Raw genomic sequence first — 22037 nt, forward strand, 5'->3', positions numbered from 1 at the left:
CCGCGAGTGCATCCGAAGATAACAATCAGGTGTGTATTTTCAAAGTTAGCTAATTGATAAAATAATAATATAAATGATTATGATAGTCATCTTAAGAAACTATGACAATTTTGTCACTGCAAAAGTAATTCTTTGAGTAATGTAAGAAAAAATTAGAAAGATGAATGAAAACAATTAAGTTTTAAAAGTATCATAGCATTCGAGAGAAATGTGTGAAATGTATATTGATAAAAAAAAGAAAAAGTAAATTAATAAATGATAAATTAATAAACTCCTTTCATAAATAAAAATAAAAAATTATAAATTATTCCGTTACTTGCAAAATTAATGCAACGACAAAAGGGTATAACCGGCATACAAGTAATCGTAGAAAAACATTTTTGATATAACAGCCAAATTTTCAAAACGATGATATGCTTTTGATTAGAAACTAGATACAAAACATGGACATAAAAGCTCATGCTTGAATATCGAGGACTTGTTTGATTCAGGACAAATTCCCGCTATTCCAATGGGAAAAATGTTTTACCATGTTTGACAATAGCAAGTAACAATCGCGGGCAGTTTTGATTTTATCGATGACTGATTAGCTGGCCAATGTAATATATATATGTGCATTGTTCGATCAGCAGATATTCTATGACAAATTGACAAATTTTTTCGGTATTCCCTAGAGAAACATGTATCACAATTTCATGTATGGAATATACATATACATATACATGTTCTATAAAATATGAAATATGTGTGCTTTACTGAAATTAGAAGTGAAAAGACTTCGCCTACACGCGTCGTTCTACCTATAGAATATAAAAACTTTCTCCTCTTTATTTACCGCCTCTGCTTTGTCCTTATTCAGATTCGCAGATGTGTCAAGCATATCTGACCTACTAATATGTGTCAAAGAAATGTCGCTACTTGCTTTTATTTGAATGATTAATTAAAAAAACTTTATAAACGTGTACGCGATACCTTTTCCAAAATTTCTGCCACTTGCAAACGTACGTGCTTCCTCAATCTTGCATCTTATTCTCAAAAGAGCACAAAATTAGCGAAGATAATTAATGAAGACACTTGTAATGGAAGTGCTAGAGATTTCAAGTAGCCATAAAACTTTCAACGAGTCGTGTGATCTAGGACGATGCAATCGTTTTTCTATTGGCGGCCTACTTCAAGGTAACTGATTTATCGCAAAAAGCGAGTCATACTGTAGAGATGATCAAAGAGAATATAAAGCTGGTCGCGTCGAGTCACGATTGAAACGTAGTGGAACTTTTGTTACATGCAGACGTCGAAGAGTATTAATATCGGATTCGCGGTTCGATGAGATGTCAAGGCAAGTGGAAAGTAAGAATTGATAGTATTGACGCGTACACAACACGTAACCACTTTCACTGTCGTAGGCGGTAAGCAAACGGAAGACGCGTTATATATACTTTTGCCAAATACAGCGGCTCTCTTCGAAAAAAAAGTCCACGCGTTAGTCGCGAAATCGGCGAATCGCGAAACGTTAGATCGTGCGTAGAAAACCACCGCGTCTCATTTGAAATTCAGATTATCGCGGCCCGAGCGGGCATCACGTCGCATCCGTTACGCAATTGCTTTCTCCTTGCGTGTTGACAAAAAAATGATTTTAGAAAGAATAATAATACGAGATGTTCTCGGAATGGGCGAGAGACGTCACAGAGACGGCGACGAACCGGCTCTGAACGACTTTCACCCAACTTCCTCTCGCTTTCGTTGGTCCCTCCGCTTAATTGCACGCCTCTGCTTCTTCACGCAAGACGGTCCGATCCCGTTACCGGAAACTGGTATCTACACGTGACCGAGTAAGAATGTCACTCGGTTGTTGAGCAATCTTGCTTTGCGGAGGAACGGAAGCATCGACTCGGTATCCAGCCGGCTGGATAATTATACGCAACGTCTGGAGAAGTATCTTTACAAGAAAACCCGACATTGACCCGAGATAGCTACGCCACGGTCGTTACGAACAATAAAAACCGAACGGAGAAAAGTGAGATGCACTTTCACGTGGATCCGCGGTCGGCGCTCGCGGAGAAATTGCTGAGACCGAGAGATCCTTGGCGCAATTGGGGAGTAGAAAATCACCAGGGGCCGCGTAAAACTCTTGGCAAAGTAACTAAATTAAACGATAACGAGAGATAAAACGGAATGTGAAACAATCGCGTTAAAATTTACTGAACTATTACATTGCTATTCAAATAACTCTTGATCGCGCTAAATTAAGTGGATCTTGAAACTGAGCTCTCTTTACCCTTTATTGCAGGATGAAGACGCAGTTCATCCTGGTAGCTTGCTTGGCAATAGCGAGACAAGCACTTGGTACTCAAGTATACGAGACGCCGAGTGACTCCCCGCAGCAACAATGGAAGCCATGGAGAAACCAAGACTCAGTCCAAGCCTCGAGCGGGGAACAAGAGAAATATAATCCCGTTACATTCGAAGCATCTGACACGCAGCAGTCACAACAATCGCCGATATACAATGCGAACATACAATCGGGTGCCAGCGGGGTCGCTGGCGTTCTTAATCAGCAGTCGGTGAGGGAATCGTTATAAAATCTTAGTATTAAACGCAATTAAAGAGTCAGAATCAAATGTCAGAATCGACAAATCAAAGTTTTATATATAGTTTTAATGAGGAAATAGCATCAATATCTAAAAAGTATATTATTCTTAAAATTGCAGATCGAGTCTGTAATTGACAATATTCTCGTATCTAATCGCCAAGGCCGCAATCTCGAGGGTTACGACGAGATCTACTCCGATCCTGATGTAAAGAATGCTCTTCAGCTTGGTAACGATACCATTGCGCGTACTTACATCAAGGATAAACTTTGCTCTCTCGGCTTAATGAACGTAAGTGCGATCAGTTTATAAATATAATTAATATAAATATAAATATAACGAAGAGTATTCTCCATTTTCAATTTAATTGAAAAATAATGTTCTTATGGATCTTTAAATGCAAACTGCAACTCCGAAAAATTACGATTTGCACGATATCGCGACTTTTTTTAGGATGATGTGAATTATTTGTAATAACATATTAATTCTTTTATAGTGCGAGGAAGTAGAGGGGCGACGTCCTTACTATCCTCCGCATCACGACATTCATCCGCACGACGTCATTTACGCTCAACCGGTGACAATCAAGCCAGTGGGCCGTCCATTACCGGCCGTACCTGTGAAACGGCCTTACGGACCAGCAAAACCCGTGCCATTGCCACCGAGCTTCGGTTCCCCATTGGGACCCAACGTTTTCCCTGGATCTGGATCGACGTTTGGCAGACCCCCGCCCAGCTTTGTCGGGCCTTATCCCGGATTCAAGAAACCCGGCCCCCCATTCATCTCGAAACCAATTTACGAGCAAGCAATCGATATCGAACCTGATTTCGAAGACAAGTTCATTGACAAGAAACAGGTGATTCTGCATCAACCAGGTGGCTCGGCCGTTCAGCAGCATGTTCATCATCATTATCATCACGGAGACGCTGTCGGGACCGCCGGTGTTGCACAGAGCCCCGTTGTAATCCCATCTCCAACGCTCGGTGGTAGCGGCGGGTTCGGCAATTACGGTTATGGAAACGGTGGTACTTACGGCGCCGCGTACAACGACTTCGAAGACTACAAGAAGGCATTCAAGATTAAAACGCCTACGTCCAACAATGTCCCGTCAGTCTCCTTCTCATCCTCGAAAGGCTATGCCGATCGTTATCCCGTCTACGAGAAGCCAAACGGCAAACAGTTCGGTGCCGGGCAAACCCAGTTCGGTACTGGACAAACCCAGTTCGGTGCTGGACAAGCACAGTTTGGTGGCAATAATCAATTTTTGAGTAATGGCGGCTTCGACAAGGATTATCAACAGTTAAACAACGGCGCCGACAGTAACTTCGGAGCCTCTACGTCATACGAAGATTGCGTGTGCGTGCCTTACGATCAGTGCGCCACGATCAACCATGTAGGCCGCAAAGATGACCTTTACCTTGCGATTGATCCGCGCAATCTCGGCAAAGACATCGAAGCCGAGACTGTCGAGGTGGTGATCACCGACGGGAACGGTACCATGAGTGTGGTGAGGGTACCCAAGGGAGTAAACGAGACCGAGCAAATCGAACAGGCGAAAAACGAGCAGACGGAGGAAGCAGCCGCCGAAGTTACGAAGCGGAACCGCAGAGACGTTAAGCACGTTACCAGAAAGGACGACAAGCAAGAAATACAGGAAGTAAGTTGATTCGGACTGTCTCTCTCGCTTTTCTTGCAAGCTTTGGGCGGACGATGTGGCGATCGATACTTGAGGAGATATAAATTATTAATTAATCTTCAACTTTGTTCAAGTTAGAATAATGTCAGTACATGAATTAATTAAGCATTGTCTCACTGTAGTTAACGTAAAGAGACACTCAAATTGATACCACATCGGAAGCTCGATTCATCGATCAAATCATCAAAGATGTAGAACGTACGCTACTCATACTAGATAATCGTGTCATTGTTTTAACATATCGCTCAGTTTGACCCTCAATCAGTCGGTTCGTCCTAGATGCAACCGCGCAATTAGACGTCCGTGGTCGAGACGATAGATTTATAGAAGCCACCAATCTAGCAGATGACGCCAGAACCATCGTCCGTCGGGAGAATGACGTGCGATTGCAATTGACGTGCGATCTGGGTCGAACGAACGCTTCTAACAAAGTGAGCGGGCGAGAGGGGAAAAGCGATTGAGAGGGAAAGGGAGAGAGAGTCGTCTATCTATAATCGACGTGCTAATCCTATCGCAAAAAAAGCAAGGGAGAAAGGGAGAGAGCACAGTGCTACGTGAATTTGTTCGACTCTCTCGTTCCAGAGACTGACGATACCAACCGGCAATCTGGACACCTCGAAACTGAACGTGAAGCCGACTTGGGGCGTCAGTTTCGGCCTACCGCAGACCGGTGGTCCGATCGCGCCTCACCCTGGTTATCCCCTAGGGGTCCCGGGGTACGCTCCGGGCTACGGGCTGGTCGGTGGACAGGGAATAAACCTGGGTCCGGTGTCCGTGAATCCACTCGTGGCGGTGCAAGTTACCAAAGACGAGTATGGCGAGAAGATCGTCAAGCCATATGTAAACTTGCACGTAACGCCCAATCCGGGACTCATTCACAAGCTGGGTCACTTGCTAGCTTATAAGAAGTACGGTCTGTACGGCGGGCATTACGGGGGATATGGCGGGCATTATGGGGGATACGGCGGACACGGTGTTTACGCGCCTCATTATCCCACCCACCACGAGAAACCGATCTATCATTATCCTTCGCGACCCCCGTATCATCCGCAACACGTGCATCATCCCGAGCACTATCCGACCTACCACAAACCTCAGCATCACGGCGAATACTACCCCGGCGGATATTACAGAGACGATAATAATGACGATTACGACGACTACGATTATTCGGACGCGGATTACGCGGATGGCTACTACAGGAGCGCTCGCGGGAGAACCGCGTCGACAAAAGACAGCGGACAATCCACGGGTGCTAAGAATGATTCGTCGCAGAGACCAACTGGCGAGGGTGCACGACAGACGAGTGGGAGGATTACCTTCGCGGACAGAAAGAAACGTGACACGGCGGCGTTTAATGAAACGACGGAGGTAAGGACGACTGGTCGGTCTGCTCGTTCTGCCGAACGGACTTAATCGTTGTGATAGGTCGTACAACTGCTGTAACTAAGCAGGCTATCGGCGGACGACAGAGAACGACCCACGGTGATACCGACCCTGCGAACTTACGAACCGAGACTGTCAAACTGAGTGGTGACATCGAAGTTTATTACAGATAAAATTCGAGGGCGATAAGTAGAACCTCCACTGTGAAACTCGTCACAGTGTAGATCGATCTATGTATAACCGGTTTGTTTCTATCCGCAGAGACGATACGGACGTCCACCGGTTTGCGGTTCGCATCACGTTTGCTGTCGAAGATCGCACATAATAGGGGCACGTCCGCGACCAGGCCAATGTGGAGTTAGGAATACGCAGGGCATCAATGGTCGTATCAAGACGCCGGTCTACGTCGACGGAGACTCTGAATTCGGTATGCGATGCAGTTTACGAAATAGGTAGCATTTGTAGAAAAGAAGCCTACTGTCTAGTCAATTTAAGCGAAAGATGTTATTTTAAGTGAAAAAGATTTTGGAATATGCTTAAGTTTGAAATATTCAGGTGGAATAAATATTAAACATCTTTCGTGATTTTAACAAAAAAAGAATATACTTTAGTTAACGTTGTTACACAACGCTGAGCCTAATACACAATATATCAATGATTCAATCAAATATTATTAATAGTCTAATTCAATTTTATTCTCAATTTTGTTACCAAAGATTTAATATCATTAAATTTTAAGTATTTCAATATCATTAATTTCTCAAATAGCTCAAGTTTGTATATGTATCAATTTTAAATATTGAAGTTAATATAACAATATTATTATTATATATTGGAATATACAGAAATATTAAATTCAATATTATTATATAAAGTAGTAAGAGCAATAGTTTAGTATAATATTAAATTTTTCCAAAATTCACACACACACACACACAGGAGAATACCCATGGCAAGTGGCTATCCTGAAGAAGGACCCTACCGAAAGCGTCTACGTTTGCGGAGGCACTTTGATCTCGTCGCGTCACATCATCACCGCTGCTCACTGCGTAAAAACTCATGCCGGTCGTGACCTCCGCGCACGATTGGGCGAGTGGGACGTGAACCACGACGTCGAATTTTATCCCTACATAGAACGCGACATTGTCAGTGTGTTCGTGCATCCTGAATTCTACGCCGGCACCCTCGCCAACGACATCGCTATTCTGAAGTTGGACCATGATGTTGATTTCGGAAAGAACCCTCACATAAGTCCCGCCTGTCTACCGGACAAGCATGACGACTTCACCGGAGCAAGGTGAGTTCTTTATACTTTATAAAATAAAGCAACGAGTTGCGAATATTTTAAAAACTATTACTATCGTAAATTAAAAGCACAAAATAATTAAGCTTCAATTTTCTGGAGTTATTCGAGAAAATTATTTACAATATCACACAATTTATAAAATACACCATTTTGTCGCAATAAAGTAACGAAAAACGTTATAGACGAGTGTTTGGACTAGAAAATATTCGTCGGAATACATATCTGTAAAATATACCTCGATAAATCGATACTCTGTATCGACAGACTAGATATAACTATTAAAATGTTATGAATAACGGATTTTGAGAATCTTTATGAATTTTAAGATCCGTACAAATTCATATATTCATAAAATCGTATAGTCATAATCCTAAGTATCTAATTTTTGAATCATATTTAATTTGTAATTATCGTTTATCATTTAGTTTTATCAAACTATTTTAATTGTTTTAATCGTAAGTGCATTTACATTCCGATCTAATAAGCCATCGTCATAATGTGACAGATGCTGGACCACCGGCTGGGGCAAGGATGCGTTCGGGGATTATGGAAAATACCAGAACATACTGAAAGAAGTGGACGTACCTATCGTCAGCAATCACGTGTGCGAGCAGCAGATGAGGCGAACGCGCCTAGGACCCAGCTTCAACTTACACCCTGGCTTCGTCTGCGCCGGTGGTGAAGAGGGCAAAGACGCCTGCAAGGGTGACGGTGGTGGCCCGATGGTCTGTGAGCGTCATGGCCACTGGCAAGTAACCGGCGTTGTCTCCTGGGGTATCGGCTGTGGCCAGGTTGGCGTGCCTGGCGTCTACGCTCGCGTTTCCCATTACCTTGACTGGATTCGCCAGATTGTGGACTACTAATCAGGCAACAATTGGTTCGAGCGTTAATCAGGCGTACTTCTCAACGTCCGGAAAAAATCTAGCGGAATCTTAATTGTCAAGAAAATTATCATTCGACGTGTAAAATTGAAGGAAGTGATAACTCAGGATGTTTCGATTGTAAAACGTCGTACATATTTATGTATGCATATTTATACTAAAATATCGTTTAGTTTCATTCATTTAGGGCGACCATCTTACAAGAGATATTTATTTGGTCGTTATTCGGACATAATTCGTCCTTGTTCTCTTAGGATAGAGATCATCCTTCTTTATTTAAACGCCTAACTTATTGTACATAGCACGTAGGTTTCTAGATCACGTTGCGTGCCAGGTTGCGCGATCTCGCACAGCCCGTTCGCGCGGCACTGACTGATAATACGTACATTCTCAATTCGCGAAACATGATTCGAGCGTTCGGATCGTCCAGTAATGCATTTTCTTTGCAACGGCTTGTATATTTATCAGTGTAATAAATGACTTACGTACTTACACTTTACAACTGACTCCTTCATCTTGCAGCGACTCCCTTACACTCGACAAGTAGATTTGGTCTGTCAACAATTTCGAATTTTTCCATGTATGATAAATAATTGATTATAATATATAATCGATTATATTAAGAGTTGTCATATCGCACAATATTTTTATGATTTAACGAACTATTTACTTACTTTTTCCTTTTTTCAATATCACAGTTATGGATGTTACTTTCGTCGTTATAACACTAAAATTCGAATCGGTAAAGATGGAATCCCGAAGCTGCCGGTGACAGCCGGGAAGGTCCGAAGTGCTCCGAAGGTAACTCTGATACTATCACCGCCATCTGTAGTGCTTGTTTAGACTTAATTACATATGCATGTATATATAACGTGAACATGTTCTCACATAACCCCTCTTGAAAGGTAGATATTTGATCGTAATGAGTGATATTTTCATGAAATAGCTAATAATATTGTATTTCAGAATTAAGAAAACAAAGAAGAAACTAAATGGTCGCGCAACGTTAATCGTTACGAGTGGCACAGGATTACTAACGGCAACAAGTTGCGACTGGTTCACCGGTTTAGTCGTACGCAATGCCCATCAAATTCATCGGTCGTACGAACGACTTCTTGGGAAAGCCCTTATGGGAGATCCTGGGAAATTTGAAGAACTACGGTGTCGGTAGAATTGTGATAAGGAGTCGTTTTCAACGCTATCCCGAACCCTCTTACCTGAGAATACTAAAAGTCGCGGCGTTGCCGCCACCGACAGAGGCTTATGTAAGTACAGTGTGACAGTGTCAGCTGTAACAATCTTTTCTTCCATTGCATATGCGCGTTCTGATCACCTTGTCGCGTCTCCTTTTCTTTCAGTCGGATCGCAAGGTGATGGTGCTGGCCGAGAGAGTGTTTCGTGGCATGAAGGATCCGAAACCGATACAGATAGACAGCGCGTCTTACAAGGCAGATTACATGTTGATACCGAAGGACAAGGAGCACCTATACACCGAGTCCAACGCGAAGCTGCCGGAGAAGAGGATTCTACCCAGGACTACGGACTTCCCACCGTTATTTGCAGAGCTTATAATGCAGCAGATGAAGGCAAAGGGCGAAGCAGTGGTCGATAAGCCGCAGATGACTCTTCAATATAACAAGAAAAACATGAAGAATTATAGAGTGGCCGAGGAGGGTGAAACTCCAACGGTAAAACTGAACTTTAGTGTCAGTGAATCCAGTAACTTATTCCCAAAACCGGAGGATCCTACACCTACATGAGATGATGTATTTAAAGCCGATGGTTAGTGAACAAAACTGTTTTATATGTAAATTACTCCTGAACAGCAAGGCGCAATAAATTAATTAAGGAGAATATTATAAATTAATAATATTAATTATATATAAGAAGAAATTTGACAGAACAACGATCTAGCTTTTAGCATTCTATTTTATTGGACGTATTGATCGACTTCGGAAGTAGAAATGTTCACTTTCTCTGCACGCATGACCTACGATAAATGTAACACGTGGCCATAGCGCTTTAATTTCTCGTGTAATCACATTGATACCTTCCAAAACTGGCGCATTTCCTGAACATCCGCTCTTTTTCTGACGAGCCAACCTCGAACGTATCTCTGTATGCGTAACGTGGCCTCCTCTCTGGTCCACAGCCACGATTTCGGATAAATTGGTCTAGGACTGGAAGAGAGTAACGGAAATGATAAAATAATTGGTAAAAAACGAGCAATAGGAAGAGAGAAACGAGCTTTCCTCTTACTGCGATTTTAACCATAGTTTAAACTGCGGTATGTTAAACACGTTCAGCCAGACACACGATCTGTTCGGGTAACGTGGATTTCGGTTCCAGAGGATCTCCGCGAGGTAATCCAAACCATTGAAGGAGCACTTGTGCGTCTATAAGGCGCATTCCTTTTTTTACGATAATCTTTTGCGCAGAAACTGTATTAAAAAAAAAATTGCTCGAAAAATTATAAAATGATAATCATACTTCCTTCGTGACATTTCGATGATCGGCTTCGAGCAACATTTCTTCCATTGCGCTTAATAAAGTCGGGAATAAGCTGTTATTCAAGTAATCTAGGACATTTTCGCGCGTTAAATTCATCGTTTTGTCGGCGTGCGAAGGCTTTGACGAATCTATAGAGCGAATATAGACGCAGTTCAATATACAAACTATCGCACTTGTAATGCCAAAATTTAGCCTTAACATGCAACAAAAATAGAAAATAGAGGCAATAATATTAAAACGTATGTCACGTTTGCTTAACTTTATGAGATTGTGAGGATGCACGTTCACGTACAAATATGTAATCTATAGAGATATTACTCCAAAGCAAAGAGCGTCATATGTAACTTCTAAATGTCCAGTGAGCCTGTAAAAAATCGTTGTCCTCCAACTTGTCCTAAAGTGAGAGAACAGCTCCGTGCTGCACGTATGTTAGTCCGTACTCTAGCTTGGACCCAAAATGTTATCAGTAGGTTTCATTTGTGTAAGTACTTCCTCGTTCTTACGAAACAGTCGCGGAGGCACCTTGGTTGGCGGACGGGATTTTTCCGCGAAAGAAAAAAGATGTGGATGTCCGACTACCGCCGGATGTTCCAAGAGATGTGCGAGACGAACCGGAACCGGTGATTGAGACAACAGATGTACGGGTCGATCATGATGAAAAAATCGAGACGGACGTATCATTCAGAGAAGTGGAAGATGTCGTCGAAGCGAAACCCATTCAAGAAAAAAGAATTGTGGAGGAACTCGCGATCATCGAGGAACAACCTGTCGTCCCGACAGAAGAGATAACGGATCGCGATTTTGAGAAAATTGATTTGATCAAGAAGGAAGAACCCACAATTATCGAGGAACCGATAAAAGAGATAACAATAGACCATGACGTTAAAGAAGTTGATTTGATTGAAGAAAGAGAATTGATACAAGAACCCACAATTGTTGCAGAACAACCTACCGTTCTGACAGAAGAGATAACGGAACGCGAAGTTGAAAAAGTTGATTTAGATAAAGAAAAAGAGCCAATCCAAGAACTCGCAGTCATTCGAGAAGAGATGGCAGATCATGATGAGAAAATCGACTTGGTTGAAGACGTAGAGTTAACTCGAGAACCCATAAGCATCGAGGAACAACCTGTTACTCCAATAGAAAAAATAGCAGACCGTGATATAAAGAAAATTGATTTGGTTGAAGAAGAGATATTCCCTGAAAAAATGGAACCGGCAAAAGAAATTCCAGTAACGGATAAAAAACTTGAGATTATCGAGGACGAAGTAGATCAGGAGGCGGCACCTGCAGAGATCGCATTGGAGCGACCAGAGGAGTATTGTAATTAAAAATAAGAAACTTAAAGGAGAATTTAATTGACAATAATTTTAAATGATTGATGAACAATTTCAGTTGAGCCGAAGCGCATAGAAGATTATGATACAAAAGAAGAAGAAGAGGAAGAAGAAGCCCTGACTGATTACGAAAGATTCATCGATGAGGAAATGGAGGAATCTTTGCCTGGTGTAATAGCAAAAGAAATTCCTGAAGAGCCGGAAATGGTGCGAAAGATTCCTAAAAAGCCGGCTGTCTTGCGTGAGAGGGACGATCGCAAAAGACCTGTCAGGCCAAAAGAAGCGAGAGAGATCGAAGGACCACCAGCTCGAGAAGAAGCTAGAGAAGAGCTCGTAATCTCGCCGAGGGCGGAACGTGTTGTTCCGAGTAAACGCGCGCCTGGAGTCGTGAAAGATGCTTGCGACGAGACGTGTCCTTTAGTGAAAGAGCAGAAAGGCGAGCAGTTAGCTTATTTTCAGGAGGAAACGTCAATACTGTTCGTCTCCCGAAGTATTGATCTTTCCTTGCTGGAAACCTACATATACCATGTATACGTCATTCTGCATCTTACAAATCAAAACTCTTTTTTCTTATTGCAGAACGCATTATACGCAAATTGAAGGAACGGCAGAGGGTCGTAGATCATTATTATCTGACGAAAGGTTTCAGTTATTTCGAGGACGTGTGCACGTGCTCTCTGGCTTGCATGGTGTACAGTCTGGGCAGAGATCCGTTCGTGAGGAGCATATTCGCGTCTCTCACGTTGTTCGCAATAGGACTGAAGCTGTGCTCAGAATTGGATGCTTGGGAAATGCCAAGCCGCGTCTCGTAATACCAAGCATACAATTATTATGTACACCATATTACTTCATAAGATCATATATTAATGAGATTGAGATAAAAATGCCATCAAAACGCTCTCACAAAATTATAGAAATTATATAAAAGTAAACGAGGTATCATTAGTAGCGTGACGTCATCATTAACAGCAGTCGTCACATTTTTATTCGACACTTTATACAGTTCGAAATTTTATATACACCCAATCGTAGACAATAGTGATAAGATTATTTAAGATTTTGCTGGTCTTTGGCGAAGTGAAATCTTGAGGATCCACATTAACGCGATTAGTGCGGAAATCGTAACTAGCGGTAATAGAATCGCTAAATAATGATTCTGTAAATCGTGTAATTCGTATTTCGGGAAGATCACTCGAAGGACTACGTCGTTCTGCCACTCGACCGTGTTGTTTCGATTCGAAACACTTCTGGCGCGTCTAACATGACCGGCTGGACAATCCGGAACGCAATCCGCGGGCGCCAGACACGCGGTTGCCTTCACAGTGAGGAAGATCTCGTCGGTCTCTTTCATCCCCTCGAACATGAACGCCTGGAAGATCAGGTAGCTCTCGAGCGGTGATGCTGTGTATTGCTCTCGAGGACAAATCTCGCGCACGTCCGAATTCAAGCAGCCATTCTTGTCAAGGATCCACAAGCTATTGATGATCCTTTGTTGCTGTCTCTCCTCCACGTAATGCATCGTCACTTCGCCAATCCTCGAATGTCGCCAGCCTTCAGGAGTAAAAATGGAAGTTGCGAAGTTGTATAAGCGGGAAATAATTCTTGCTCATATTTCTATTGATTTTATTTTAATTTTAATTACGTTATTATTTAATGATCTTAAGTCTGTAATTTTAATTTCCGCGTATATTTGACTAACCATAATTCTTATTTGCATTATATTAGTTAGTATATTAATTATATTCCATCAATTTAATATAATTCTCCAACTTTTACGTATTTTCATATTTCCTTTAGAAAACTACAAGTTGGAGTAAAGTCGCTGTTGGAGTTCGGGAAATACCATTCATCTTACTAAAGGGATAAAATATGTACGGTACTATCAGAGTACCGTTCGATGCCGATGTTCTTTCTTACCGTCGTCGCCGTTGACTAACACGCGCAACAAAATTTCCTCGCCGAGAACGACGGTGCCGCCCGATTGTATCCTTGTGTCGAAAATGTTTTCCGAGCCGTAAGTCTTCCGGAACAATCCCACGTCTACGTCCAGAGTATTCTTGAAGCCACCATTTAGCACGCTCGGGATGCTTCTCGCCTTCCTGCGGAAAGCGTACGACTGAATAGCCCGATTACCGCCAAGACGCAAGCTTATTTTTGCCACCTTCGCGAAGATAAATGGCGTAAATGTCTTACGCTTCCAAAGTTTTCACGCTGATCCGCCGTGTGTGATACGCGATCCTGTCCTGGGTCTTACAGCGCAGTGTCACCCTATAATCGTCCCTCAATCGCAGACCGGATATCGTGGGAAATCTTAGGTCGAGGCAGTACGATTGGTTACCGTCCGCGGAACAATCAACGACCCCGCAATCCCAGACTTGATCCCCTTCAAAATTAATGCGATAGGAGTCCCCGGCTGCTATCGCTTGGCATACTTCATTCATCGCGTGGTCAACTACTGGCGGGTGCAACAGCCTCGGTACTTTAATGGACGCTCTTTAACAGCGAATTGCAGCACATAATAAAATAAAGTAGTATCTTATGTTATGATTTCTCTTGATACAAGCAAAAATATAAGATACCGTATGTATATAGGCAGCAAAAATGTATTAAACTCGAAATCGAAAAGTCTGTTTTATTCACCGCCTTATCTCTCTTTATTCTATCTTCTGTTCTATCGGGAAAAAATGAGAATGCTTATTTTATTTTAAAGAATTAAAGAAACATGCGACTTGCGACGTAACTTGCGTGGAATCGAGAGCTAAACTGTACCAGAGTTTCCTCGAATTTCGTTACCTGAAGAACAATTCGTCTCCCGAGTTCTGACAGGACATCTCCTCGACGCTGATGCGATTTACGAAGGACGACGTCGGTGTTTCGGCAAGAGGAGGAGGCAACGTTGCGGGTCGTCGAGGGTGTTTACCTTGCAGCGGGCTGGTGGGTCGACGAGGATGCTGAGGCGTCTGCCCCGGATTCCTCGTGTCCTGCGAACCTTTGCGCGTGAGAGCCCGCAAGGAATCTCGTTCGGGGATGTACAGCGCGTTCGAGTAGCTGCCGGTTTCGTTCGCTATCACATTACGCGCTCTATTATCGATCACTTCTGGTAGTGAGAAATCCGGAACCTCCGCCGGAGGTAGATAACCGTTGTTGCGGAACATCGCCATCTTCGAGACGTTGTACCTGCGATGGAAATTAACGAAGACCGCATCCTGGGAGTTTAAGTTTAATCCGTTCGCAAGCTTCCCCGGGGATGTTATACTAACGAAGAGAAGCCATCGGTATATCTGCAATATTCAATTAGTTTAATGAGTATTATCTAGGTATTCATCGGGATGGATTGCCAGCGTGTGAGAGGCGAAGAAACGTTAAGTAGCAAGTTCAGCGTGACGTAAAGTTTAATTCAAATCGCGTGAGATTGATACGATATTTAAAACAATAACTGAGAAATTTGGTTTTTAATTAAAAACAGCAAAACGACAGATAATTCGAAAAAATTCTCGAGAGGATCACCCGCGTCGACCACGTCTTGCACTGCCGATCGTAATATGACGGAGACATTCTCGATCCGAATAGCGGGACGGAACTGATGATTGGCGAACCCGCGGATGGACTTTTAAAGTGCTTTTAAAGCGCACATCTTTACAGAACCGGACCCCGATGATTGTTGTCGCGCCCGGCGAACAAACACCGGCGACCGCCGTCGATTTGATAGGTCCCCGTTTCGTGATTTGGCTGACGATCGAGTACTTAGCATAAAACATCATTCGCATCCTCGATTTTAACGCGACCGCCATTAATAACGATAACGGCGGGATATATCGCGCCTCCCGCTCACGTTGTCCATTATATCTCGATCAATTTGGGTCAGAGCGGCTCTTTGTGACTCGCATACGGTCGCACGTACGGTGTCCATTTCCAGATTTCCATTTCGACATCGCTGATATTATGCAGGTTTCTTATTGTGCCGTTATTTCCTCATAAAAGGGAAGCTAACAGAAAGCACATTATTCCACAACAAATCGTTCTCTATGCAATTTAGAGAAATTTTTACATACTCAGTAAATAAGTATATTTTTAAAATATTTTTATATTAATTCTTTACTTATAATTATAATTAATTATTTATTATCATTATTAAAAGACAAAGTACATAGGAAATAATATTAGACGTTATTTTAGATGTTAGTTTGTTATTGTGTATAAGATAATTATATACAATCCGATGCAAATTCCGCGATATTAGTTGACAAAGATTTAATTAAATTAAATTAAATACTTAATTAGATTAAATATAATTAAATAATTGGTCTAATAAATATAAAATGATCGAAATGCGAGGCAGTACGAAATTCTTTTATATCTTTTTACGAATTTCACGAAACGATTACATCAATCTTCGCAAGTCAATTAATTCAACACAGCATGAAGAAAAAAAAATGCTCCAGGTGAGGCTCGAACTCACAACCCCGGCATTGCTCACGAACACTGTCATATAAGTACCGTGCGCTAACCAATTGCGCCACTGGAGCTGTTGGGAATAAGGCCACTCCAACTGACTCTTGAAGCCTGGTATTAATAATATCGAAAGTATCTTTCTTTAATTTTATGAATCGTCGATCTTGGCACAGCAGATCGATTCGAATTTATAATTTTACATATATCGGTCTAGAGAAAAATTATATCTTGATTCTACCTCGTGAAATATGTCGTCTATATATATAGACGGTATTATATGTGTGTGTGTGTGTGTGTGTGTGTGTGTGTGTGTGTGTTCGAAGATTTTTATTCGCCTTTTTAATTTTAAAGTTCTGTTTCAAGACGGTGCATCATGCGCTTGACCCTAGTTGACCCCAAGACTGAAATATTAGCGATTTTGAATACAAAGACCGCTATTCATAGTCGGCTCTTATATTTAAGTCCGTCTTAAGTTTATCTGCAGATGCTATATAGATCATTTCATTGACTGTAAAGTACATCTAAAGATACACTCAAGACGGTCCTTAAATATAAAATTCGACTATGAATACCGGCGAAAGAGAATACAGTAATAAATATCATGTGTGAATAAGTGAACTCTAATCTGTATTATCGAATTTGGTCGGTAACTTATTTTAGGTGTTCACGCGCAAAGGTTGCCCAGATGGCGCAAGATCGTCCCCTCCCCTCCACCACTTTTGCAAAGGCGAGACTCGGGATTGCGAGTTGCTTTCAGTGCGTCGCCGTGTGAGCTTCGTACTGGGGCAGTATCGGTACTTACACCACGTCACTCCACATTGCTCCACATTGCACCCAGTAATAATCTATTTCTACATTTATGCATGAACAGTGTAAAAGTGTAAACTAAGACCGCGTTGGATCGCACGCTTTCGCGCTGATAAGTGTCACTTGTGTCATTCGTTTTGTGGGGTTGGTTTTGTGAGCGCTCGCAGAGGCCACGCATGACATTACTACGACATTATTAACGTTCCTTTCGAACGCTCATTTCGTCAAGTGTGGCAAAAGCGTGAGTGTATTGGGTATACTAAAAGCGAAGCATAGCAAATGTTGCTAATCAATAAACATGACGCCTATTTCAATCGATTTGAAGGATGCAAGGTACGGTCTACTTACCGCTATATATTTCTTATGTACTTACCGCTATATGTTTCACAATACTTCCTATCCTTTTTTTATTTGGAAGAAGAAAAGGAATGGAAAATGTTTGTAAGCACTTGTAGCGCAAAGCGGACGGTACTTGCAGAAATATTCATGATGTATATTATAATTGTAACTGAGGATGCAGCAAAATATTGATGACTAGATATTGATAACTTTTCTCGATTAAATTATTATACTTGTTTGACAATGTTACTTCGTCTTGCTTCTCGTAGAAAATAAAATCGGAAAAAGAATAGTTTGTGTGTGTGTGTGTGTGTGTGTGTGTGTGTGTGTATGATGTTACTGATCCGCAATGTATATCAAAGCTTATTAGCTTTAACACAAATAATATACAAAACTATTAAGGATCTTAACGATAATGACAAATCGGATAATAAAACATGGAATTAAATAAAATAAAATAGCACCGTTTCTGTAAGATTAGGCTAGCTTTCATAATCTTATATTAAGAGCTATATAATCAGTTCTTATATCTTTTCTTATAATAGATTCTTATAAAAAGATGAAAAGAAAGCCTAAATGTGTTCTTTATATCTATCTATTCTAGTATAGTATCAGACAAAATCTCTACTCGTTATTACTGCATGGAATACATGAAGGTGAAGTAAGATACTGACGCACTCACCAGCTGTAAACAAGTAAGTTCCTGTTTGTGTTACTTGAACAAGATATATATATATATATATATATATATATATATATATATGATATTGCACATGTGATGTATTGGGCCAGTCAAAATGTTCGGATCAATTTTCAATTTTACAAATCAATTTACATGTAACACGGGCAACAATGCTGACATAATCTATATTGTAGACAACGATGGTGATTACTTGGGTAATGAATGATTAAATTACAATATTTGGTTGATGTTCCTAATGAATGCAATATATAGTAAAATTTCACGCAAAAATCGAACATTTTTACTCACCCAATATTATAAGCATATTCTATTGTAAATGTGGTAATGTAAAAATACATATAATACATGTGATGTATTATATAATATTGTTGTTGGAGCAAGTTTTGCATGCTTTCATTCAATATATTAGAACAAGATTGCCATGTGCGATATTTCTATGAAAGCCTATCATTTCCTTCTTCCTCGTGCTGCGTGAACCCGCTTCGTTGGTCATATTATTACTCTTATGCGCGATCAGCATAGTCGATTAGTTAGCTCGTGAGAAGTCGAGCAGGCTCACATATAGTAAAGAAATTATCTCGAATCTTTTCCTATTGCGCAATTCAATAACCTGCTTCCTTCAACAATATGTATAAATAAATGAAATAGCTTTACTGTAGCGAAACATTCTAAAGATGCTGTAAATAATCCACCAACAGTCAGGCAAAAAATTCGACTGCTTCTTTGTATTAAAAACAGTATCAATTTTTGTATGTCCGCCGGTGCTAAGTACCATAAAACATTGTATCTATAAAGAAATAGCTAAAATAGATGACAATTTGAGAAGTATAGAGAAATAGATTAATTACCTTTGACATATTATATATGCATTTTTTAATTTTCGTTCTTCCAAACAATTAGCGCAAAATCACAAGGTCAAAATGTAAGAATGTCACTTACGTGGTTACATATACGTTATTATTGTAATCCATAATTTCTTGTCCAACATAATTGGGTAGGAATGTAACCGCGACTATGAGTATTACAACGATAATGTGTAATAAAACTTCTACCACTTGCTCCATAGGAGACTCAATTTTAAATATCTAAAATATATTGGTTGTGTAATCAACATTTTACAAAAGGCATCATTGTGTACAAAATCTAAAATTTACTGTAGAAAAAAAAGGGTAAAGAGAAGCAATTCTTGTATTATATTTCACGCCATCTTTGAAACCTAATAATTCTGTCATACAAGTAGCAAACTTTGAAAAACGCACTCTTTTACTAATATTTTCTGGTCACTGTTTTGTTTCAATAGATATTATAAGATGCTATAAGTCTGTTAGTTATAAGCTTATAAGTATGCTGACAGTAAGAAAACTCACACGAAAAAGGTTGCAACTCAAGCAAAGCACAGCAGTTATAACTAACAAGAAAAATAGTACTTCAGTTTTAGTTAGAAAACATTTGGCGAACCTTAAACAAATATTATTATTAAACATCAGAAATATTATATCAGGCAGTATTAATAATATGTTCATTATTAATTTAATTAAGCTTTAATATTTCTAAATATTTTCAAACACGAACATTTATAGTAATGTTTTACTACCAACATCATCCAAACGATATCATATTCTCTCTCTTTCTCTCTTTCACTTTTATATTTATCTAACACTTTTTTATTATTATAACTCATGAGTTTCTCGAAAAGTTTTATATGGAAATAACTTTCGAAATAACTTTGCTACAATGCTTTGTTAACTTTATTTGGGTGTGTAATGCACATGCATTATCAGATAAATACTAACTCCATGGCTGTGCGATGTATGTCTACGGCACAGATTATCCCTCTGTAAATCACAATTTCTTTCTTTATGTCAGTGTTACGTAACAATTCGATCGCCATTGCTTGCTCAATTCGGTAGCTGCAAATAATGTTCCTTTGTAATTACATCGCTCTTCTAGATTTGAAAAAGAACACGGCATTTTTCAGACAATCTGAACATCCGTCGTTTATTTCATTAATCGCATCTGTACCTAGTAATCTCAAACATTCCACAAGCATACTTGAAGTACGATATCATCATTGTTCCCGTCCCTGTTAATACGATCATTCCTACAGAAAAGGCTGCGTTCATATGCACAATAATTAAAAAATAATATTTTTCTGATACAACGAAGTACTTGGTCACCATTTTCATTATGAAAATCGCGTAAGATTCATTTTTCGGTATGACGACGTCAAGAATGAACGGCGAATATATTATGATAAAATTAAAAAATAGACCGCATATAGTAAATACTGTAAACATAGAAGTCAAACATAGAAGACAGTTAGTATTCGATTTTCCAATTTTGTCCAACTTTTTGTGACTTATTTTTAAATATTCTGATAATAAACGCTGAATCTTATTCTTACTTGTCAGTCTGGCCGAAATACATTTTCCGATGTATCCATATTTTTCATAGATAGCAATTTCGTTTTGATTCTTTAGCCCATCGTAGATGTGTTGCAATTGATGCAATAAATATTTCATCTATAATGTCAAAAATATTTTACATTTATATTTCGCAAAGCTTGAAAGAACATGTATTGGGTCAGTTAAAAATTTCGGTTGGATTTGCGCAAAATATTATGTTTAGCATTCGGTAGGAACAAATTATGCAGCAGTAATCACGTTATTCGATAATTAGATATTAAGAAAAATAGAACTGAATCTTTTAACTGACCCAATACGAGAATTCATTTACGGCAGTCGCTCTTTTTCTGGAGTAGAGGTATTCATTACTTACAGTTTCCATCTTAATCCAAAAACACATGAACAAAATCGCGAGCGTGCAAAAAAATGACGAGGAAGAAAGTATTTTGATAACAAGATCAAAGCTATATTCTGCAAAGAAGAGTCGTGACAGCTGCAAACATGAAATTTGTTGATCCTAATAAAGCGAATTGGTAATTCTGTAGTGCTAAATGATATACTTCATTACTACTAAACAAACTACCGGACCAAATTTATGTCTAATAAAGAGTAATGACTCAAAATAATGACCCAATTAAAGCATACCTATGTCAAAAGTGTGTCAGGGAATCTCATGATGACTGTGGTCCAGTGACATCAAATGATTGAAAACAATCTACTTTAAAATGTCTTTTCGTGACTTCTTAATGACGTGACAAAACCGTATGCGATTTAATTTATTATTAATAATTTTTACAAAATACCTTTTGCATATTATAATATAATAAAAATTAACTTTTTATAAATATTTATATCTATAAACATATAAACAGACATGCACAGATATAGAGAGAGGGAGAAGAGATTAAGAAGTGATACAAAGTTTTGCGTTTCTGAAATGTGCCAAAAATTCGATACGGATTTTTCGTTTAACTCAAATAATTTTAGATTTCATTGTTATAATCTCATATGTTACTAAATCTTCATTAAAATGTCACTGAAAAGTACAAAAGATCGCGAAAGCTCGTATTGTTAACGATATAAAATATCATTTGTCTGTGTTTTGTTATATTAGTCTATCAGATTTCCATCATTTTGACGCCATTGCATCTGTCAGTTTCGGTTATTATCTCATAAAATTCTGACGTTTTGACGTCTGTATGGGTGATAATGTACCTGAAATGCAATGTTGCTCATCAGAAGACAACCAAATAAACTTGCTCGAAAACGAGTGAATTTTGTTTCCTTGTCAGGCCACAAGCCCATAGGGAGCAGAAGTACCCGATTCCAATTGAAGTACTGTTTTGTAATACAGATCATGTTTCGCGATCGTCGAAACTTCGCACTTGACTGCGGAATTACCTACACCACTCCGTCTATCCCTTTCTTCCATCATTAGAGTGTTGTAAAACTGTTCCCTCACCATATCAATTTGTAGGTAAATTATTTAATTTAGCATAAACGTAGTGCGAGGTGGTGTACGATACCACCGTGCGAGTATAACAGCTGTTTGATGACAATGTAACGCTTCCTCCCTCGAGAAAAGTGTTCAACGATTAAGTAATTATTACACGGAGGGAAGAAACA

The 22037-nt window shown here is 39.9% G+C and overlaps 6 protein-coding genes, 2 long non-coding RNA genes and 1 other non-coding gene across 15 annotated transcripts in view; 4 read left to right on the top strand and 5 right to left on the bottom strand.

Annotated features, from left to right (window-relative positions):
• Positions 1-2174: 2174 nt before the first annotated feature.
• LOC105282443 lies at positions 2175-8356 on the top strand. Its single transcript, XM_026969390.1, has 7 exons — positions 2175-2561; positions 2709-2879; positions 3085-4245; positions 4867-5655; positions 5932-6097; positions 6610-6967; positions 7482-8356. The coding sequence occupies exons 1-7, from the start codon at positions 2289-2291 to the stop codon at positions 7837-7839; spliced, it is 3276 nt and encodes a 1091-aa protein (XP_026825191.1). The 5' UTR covers positions 2175-2288; the 3' UTR covers positions 7840-8356.
• On the bottom strand, positions 7746-8671 carry LOC105282452. Its single transcript, XR_894490.2, has 3 exons — positions 8532-8671; positions 8351-8411; positions 7746-7835 (listed from the first exon to the last, which is right to left on the bottom strand). It is a non-coding gene; the product is annotated as an uncharacterized LOC105282452 (long non-coding RNA).
• A 16-nt stretch (positions 8672-8687) lies between these two features.
• On the top strand, positions 8688-9712 carry LOC105287417 (28S ribosomal protein S34, mitochondrial). The gene is made up of 3 exons (XM_011352962.2): positions 8688-8762; positions 8824-9122; positions 9216-9712. Exons 2-3 carry the CDS (start codon positions 8937-8939, stop codon positions 9615-9617), a joined length of 588 nt encoding a protein of 195 aa, XP_011351264.2. The 5' UTR covers positions 8688-8762; positions 8824-8936; the 3' UTR covers positions 9618-9712.
• Positions 9713-9785: 73 nt separating this feature from the next.
• Positions 9786-11373, bottom strand: LOC113561871 (IQ domain-containing protein K-like). The gene is made up of 3 exons (XM_026969393.1): positions 10348-11373; positions 10117-10253; positions 9786-10037 (listed from the first exon to the last, which is right to left on the bottom strand). Exons 1-3 carry the CDS (start codon positions 10567-10569, stop codon positions 9896-9898), a joined length of 501 nt encoding a protein of 166 aa, XP_026825194.1. The 5' UTR covers positions 10570-11373; the 3' UTR covers positions 9786-9895.
• An 8-nt stretch (positions 11374-11381) lies between these two features.
• Positions 11382-12613, top strand: LOC105282373. Its single transcript, XM_026969392.1, has 3 exons — positions 11382-11691; positions 11764-12141; positions 12285-12613. The coding sequence occupies exons 1-3, from the start codon at positions 11418-11420 to the stop codon at positions 12515-12517; spliced, it is 885 nt and encodes a 294-aa protein (XP_026825193.1). The 5' UTR covers positions 11382-11417; the 3' UTR covers positions 12518-12613.
• A 31-nt stretch (positions 12614-12644) lies between these two features.
• On the bottom strand, positions 12645-15163 carry LOC109610649. The gene is made up of 4 exons (XM_020033010.2): positions 14499-15163; positions 13899-14198; positions 13623-13804; positions 12645-13256 (listed from the first exon to the last, which is right to left on the bottom strand). Exons 1-4 carry the CDS (start codon positions 14864-14866, stop codon positions 12757-12759), a joined length of 1350 nt encoding a protein of 449 aa, XP_019888569.2. The 5' UTR covers positions 14867-15163; the 3' UTR covers positions 12645-12756.
• Positions 15164-15815: 652 nt separating this feature from the next.
• LOC105282333 overlaps positions 15816-22037 on the top strand; it is a 40138-nt gene continuing 33916 nt past the window's right edge. For 2 of the 3 annotated variants that reach the window (XR_003406424.1, XR_003406425.1), the window contains exons 1-2: positions 15816-17297; positions 17908-17998. This is a non-coding gene — a long non-coding RNA (uncharacterized LOC105282333). The remainder of the gene's footprint in view (positions 17298-17907; positions 17999-22037) is intronic. The other variant, XR_003406426.1, reaches the window with a different exon arrangement.
• Trnai-uau lies at positions 16140-16231 on the bottom strand. The gene is given in 2 exon segments: positions 16140-16175; positions 16194-16231. It is a non-coding gene; the product is annotated as a tRNA-Ile (tRNA).
• LOC105282322 lies at positions 17770-21901 on the bottom strand. Of its 5 annotated transcripts, XM_026968870.1 has the most exons (9): positions 21627-21896; positions 20785-20928; positions 20411-20528; positions 20029-20293; positions 19800-19916; positions 19374-19464; positions 18946-19091; positions 18661-18793; positions 17770-17988 (listed from the first exon to the last, which is right to left on the bottom strand). In XM_026968870.1, the coding sequence occupies exons 1-9, from the start codon at positions 21768-21770 to the stop codon at positions 17938-17940; spliced, it is 1209 nt and encodes a 402-aa protein (XP_026824671.1). In that variant the 5' UTR covers positions 21771-21896; the 3' UTR covers positions 17770-17937. The 5 variants fall into 5 exon arrangements, with proteins under 5 accessions (XP_026824671.1, XP_026824670.1, XP_019888604.2 ...); XM_026968869.1 differs by having other exon boundaries at positions 20029-20528; positions 21627-21901; XM_020033045.2 differs by having other exon boundaries at positions 20029-20528; positions 20785-20904.

The sequence above is a fragment of the Ooceraea biroi genome, chromosome 4 (assembly GCF_003672135.1).
Source record: "Ooceraea biroi isolate clonal line C1 chromosome 4, Obir_v5.4, whole genome shotgun sequence".
NCBI lineage: Eukaryota > Metazoa > Arthropoda > Insecta > Hymenoptera > Formicidae > Ooceraea > Ooceraea biroi.

What these genes read in the sequence shown, in the direction of transcription:
- LOC105282322 (XM_026968869.1), bottom strand. Translation starts at nt 21,770, where the DNA reads ATGATCTGTATTACAAAACAGTACTTCAATTGGAATCGGGTACTTCTG. An exon ending in AATAACGTATATGTAACCAC is followed by an intron (nt 18,794 to 18,945) that starts GTAAGTGACATT and finishes ATTTCTTTATAG; the next exon opens with ATACAATGTTTTATGGTACT. An exon ending in CTTTAGAATGTTTCGCTACA is followed by an intron (nt 17,989 to 18,660) that starts GTAAAGCTATTT and finishes ACTTGTTTACAG; the next exon opens with CTGGTGAGTGCGTCAGTATC.
- LOC105287417 (XM_011352962.2), top strand. Translation starts at nt 8,937, where the DNA reads ATGCCCATCAAATTCATCGGTCGTACGAACGACTTCTTGGGAAAGCCC. An exon ending in CGCCACCGACAGAGGCTTAT is followed by an intron (nt 9,123 to 9,215) that starts GTAAGTACAGTG and finishes CTTTTCTTTCAG; the next exon opens with TCGGATCGCAAGGTGATGGT.
- LOC105282373 (XM_026969392.1), top strand. Translation starts at nt 11,418, where the DNA reads ATGGCAGATCATGATGAGAAAATCGACTTGGTTGAAGACGTAGAGTTA. An exon ending in GGAGCGACCAGAGGAGTATT is followed by an intron (nt 11,692 to 11,763) that starts GTAATTAAAAAT and finishes GAACAATTTCAG; the next exon opens with TTGAGCCGAAGCGCATAGAA. An exon ending in TTTAGTGAAAGAGCAGAAAG is followed by an intron (nt 12,142 to 12,284) that starts GCGAGCAGTTAG and finishes TTCTTATTGCAG; the next exon opens with AACGCATTATACGCAAATTG.
- LOC109610649 (XM_020033010.2), bottom strand. Translation starts at nt 14,866, where the DNA reads ATGGCGATGTTCCGCAACAACGGTTATCTACCTCCGGCGGAGGTTCCG. An exon ending in AGCGTGAAAACTTTGGAAGC is followed by an intron (nt 13,805 to 13,898) that starts GTAAGACATTTA and finishes CGCTTTCCGCAG; the next exon opens with GAAGGCGAGAAGCATCCCGA. An exon ending in GTTAGTCAACGGCGACGACG is followed by an intron (nt 13,257 to 13,622) that starts GTAAGAAAGAAC and finishes TTACTCCTGAAG; the next exon opens with GCTGGCGACATTCGAGGATT.
- LOC105282443 (XM_026969390.1), top strand. Translation starts at nt 2,289, where the DNA reads ATGAAGACGCAGTTCATCCTGGTAGCTTGCTTGGCAATAGCGAGACAA. An exon ending in GCTCTCTCGGCTTAATGAAC is followed by an intron (nt 2,880 to 3,084) that starts GTAAGTGCGATC and finishes ATTCTTTTATAG; the next exon opens with TGCGAGGAAGTAGAGGGGCG. An exon ending in CGACGGAGACTCTGAATTCG is followed by an intron (nt 6,098 to 6,609) that starts GTATGCGATGCA and finishes ACACACACACAG; the next exon opens with GAGAATACCCATGGCAAGTG.
- LOC113561871 (XM_026969393.1), bottom strand. Translation starts at nt 10,569, where the DNA reads ATGTTAAGGCTAAATTTTGGCATTACAAGTGCGATAGTTTGTATATTG. An exon ending in ATCGAAATGTCACGAAGGAA is followed by an intron (nt 10,254 to 10,347) that starts GTATGATTATCA and finishes TGCGCCTTATAG; the next exon opens with ACGCACAAGTGCTCCTTCAA. An exon ending in AAACTATGGTTAAAATCGCA is followed by an intron (nt 10,038 to 10,116) that starts GTAAGAGGAAAG and finishes ACTCTCTTCCAG; the next exon opens with TCCTAGACCAATTTATCCGA.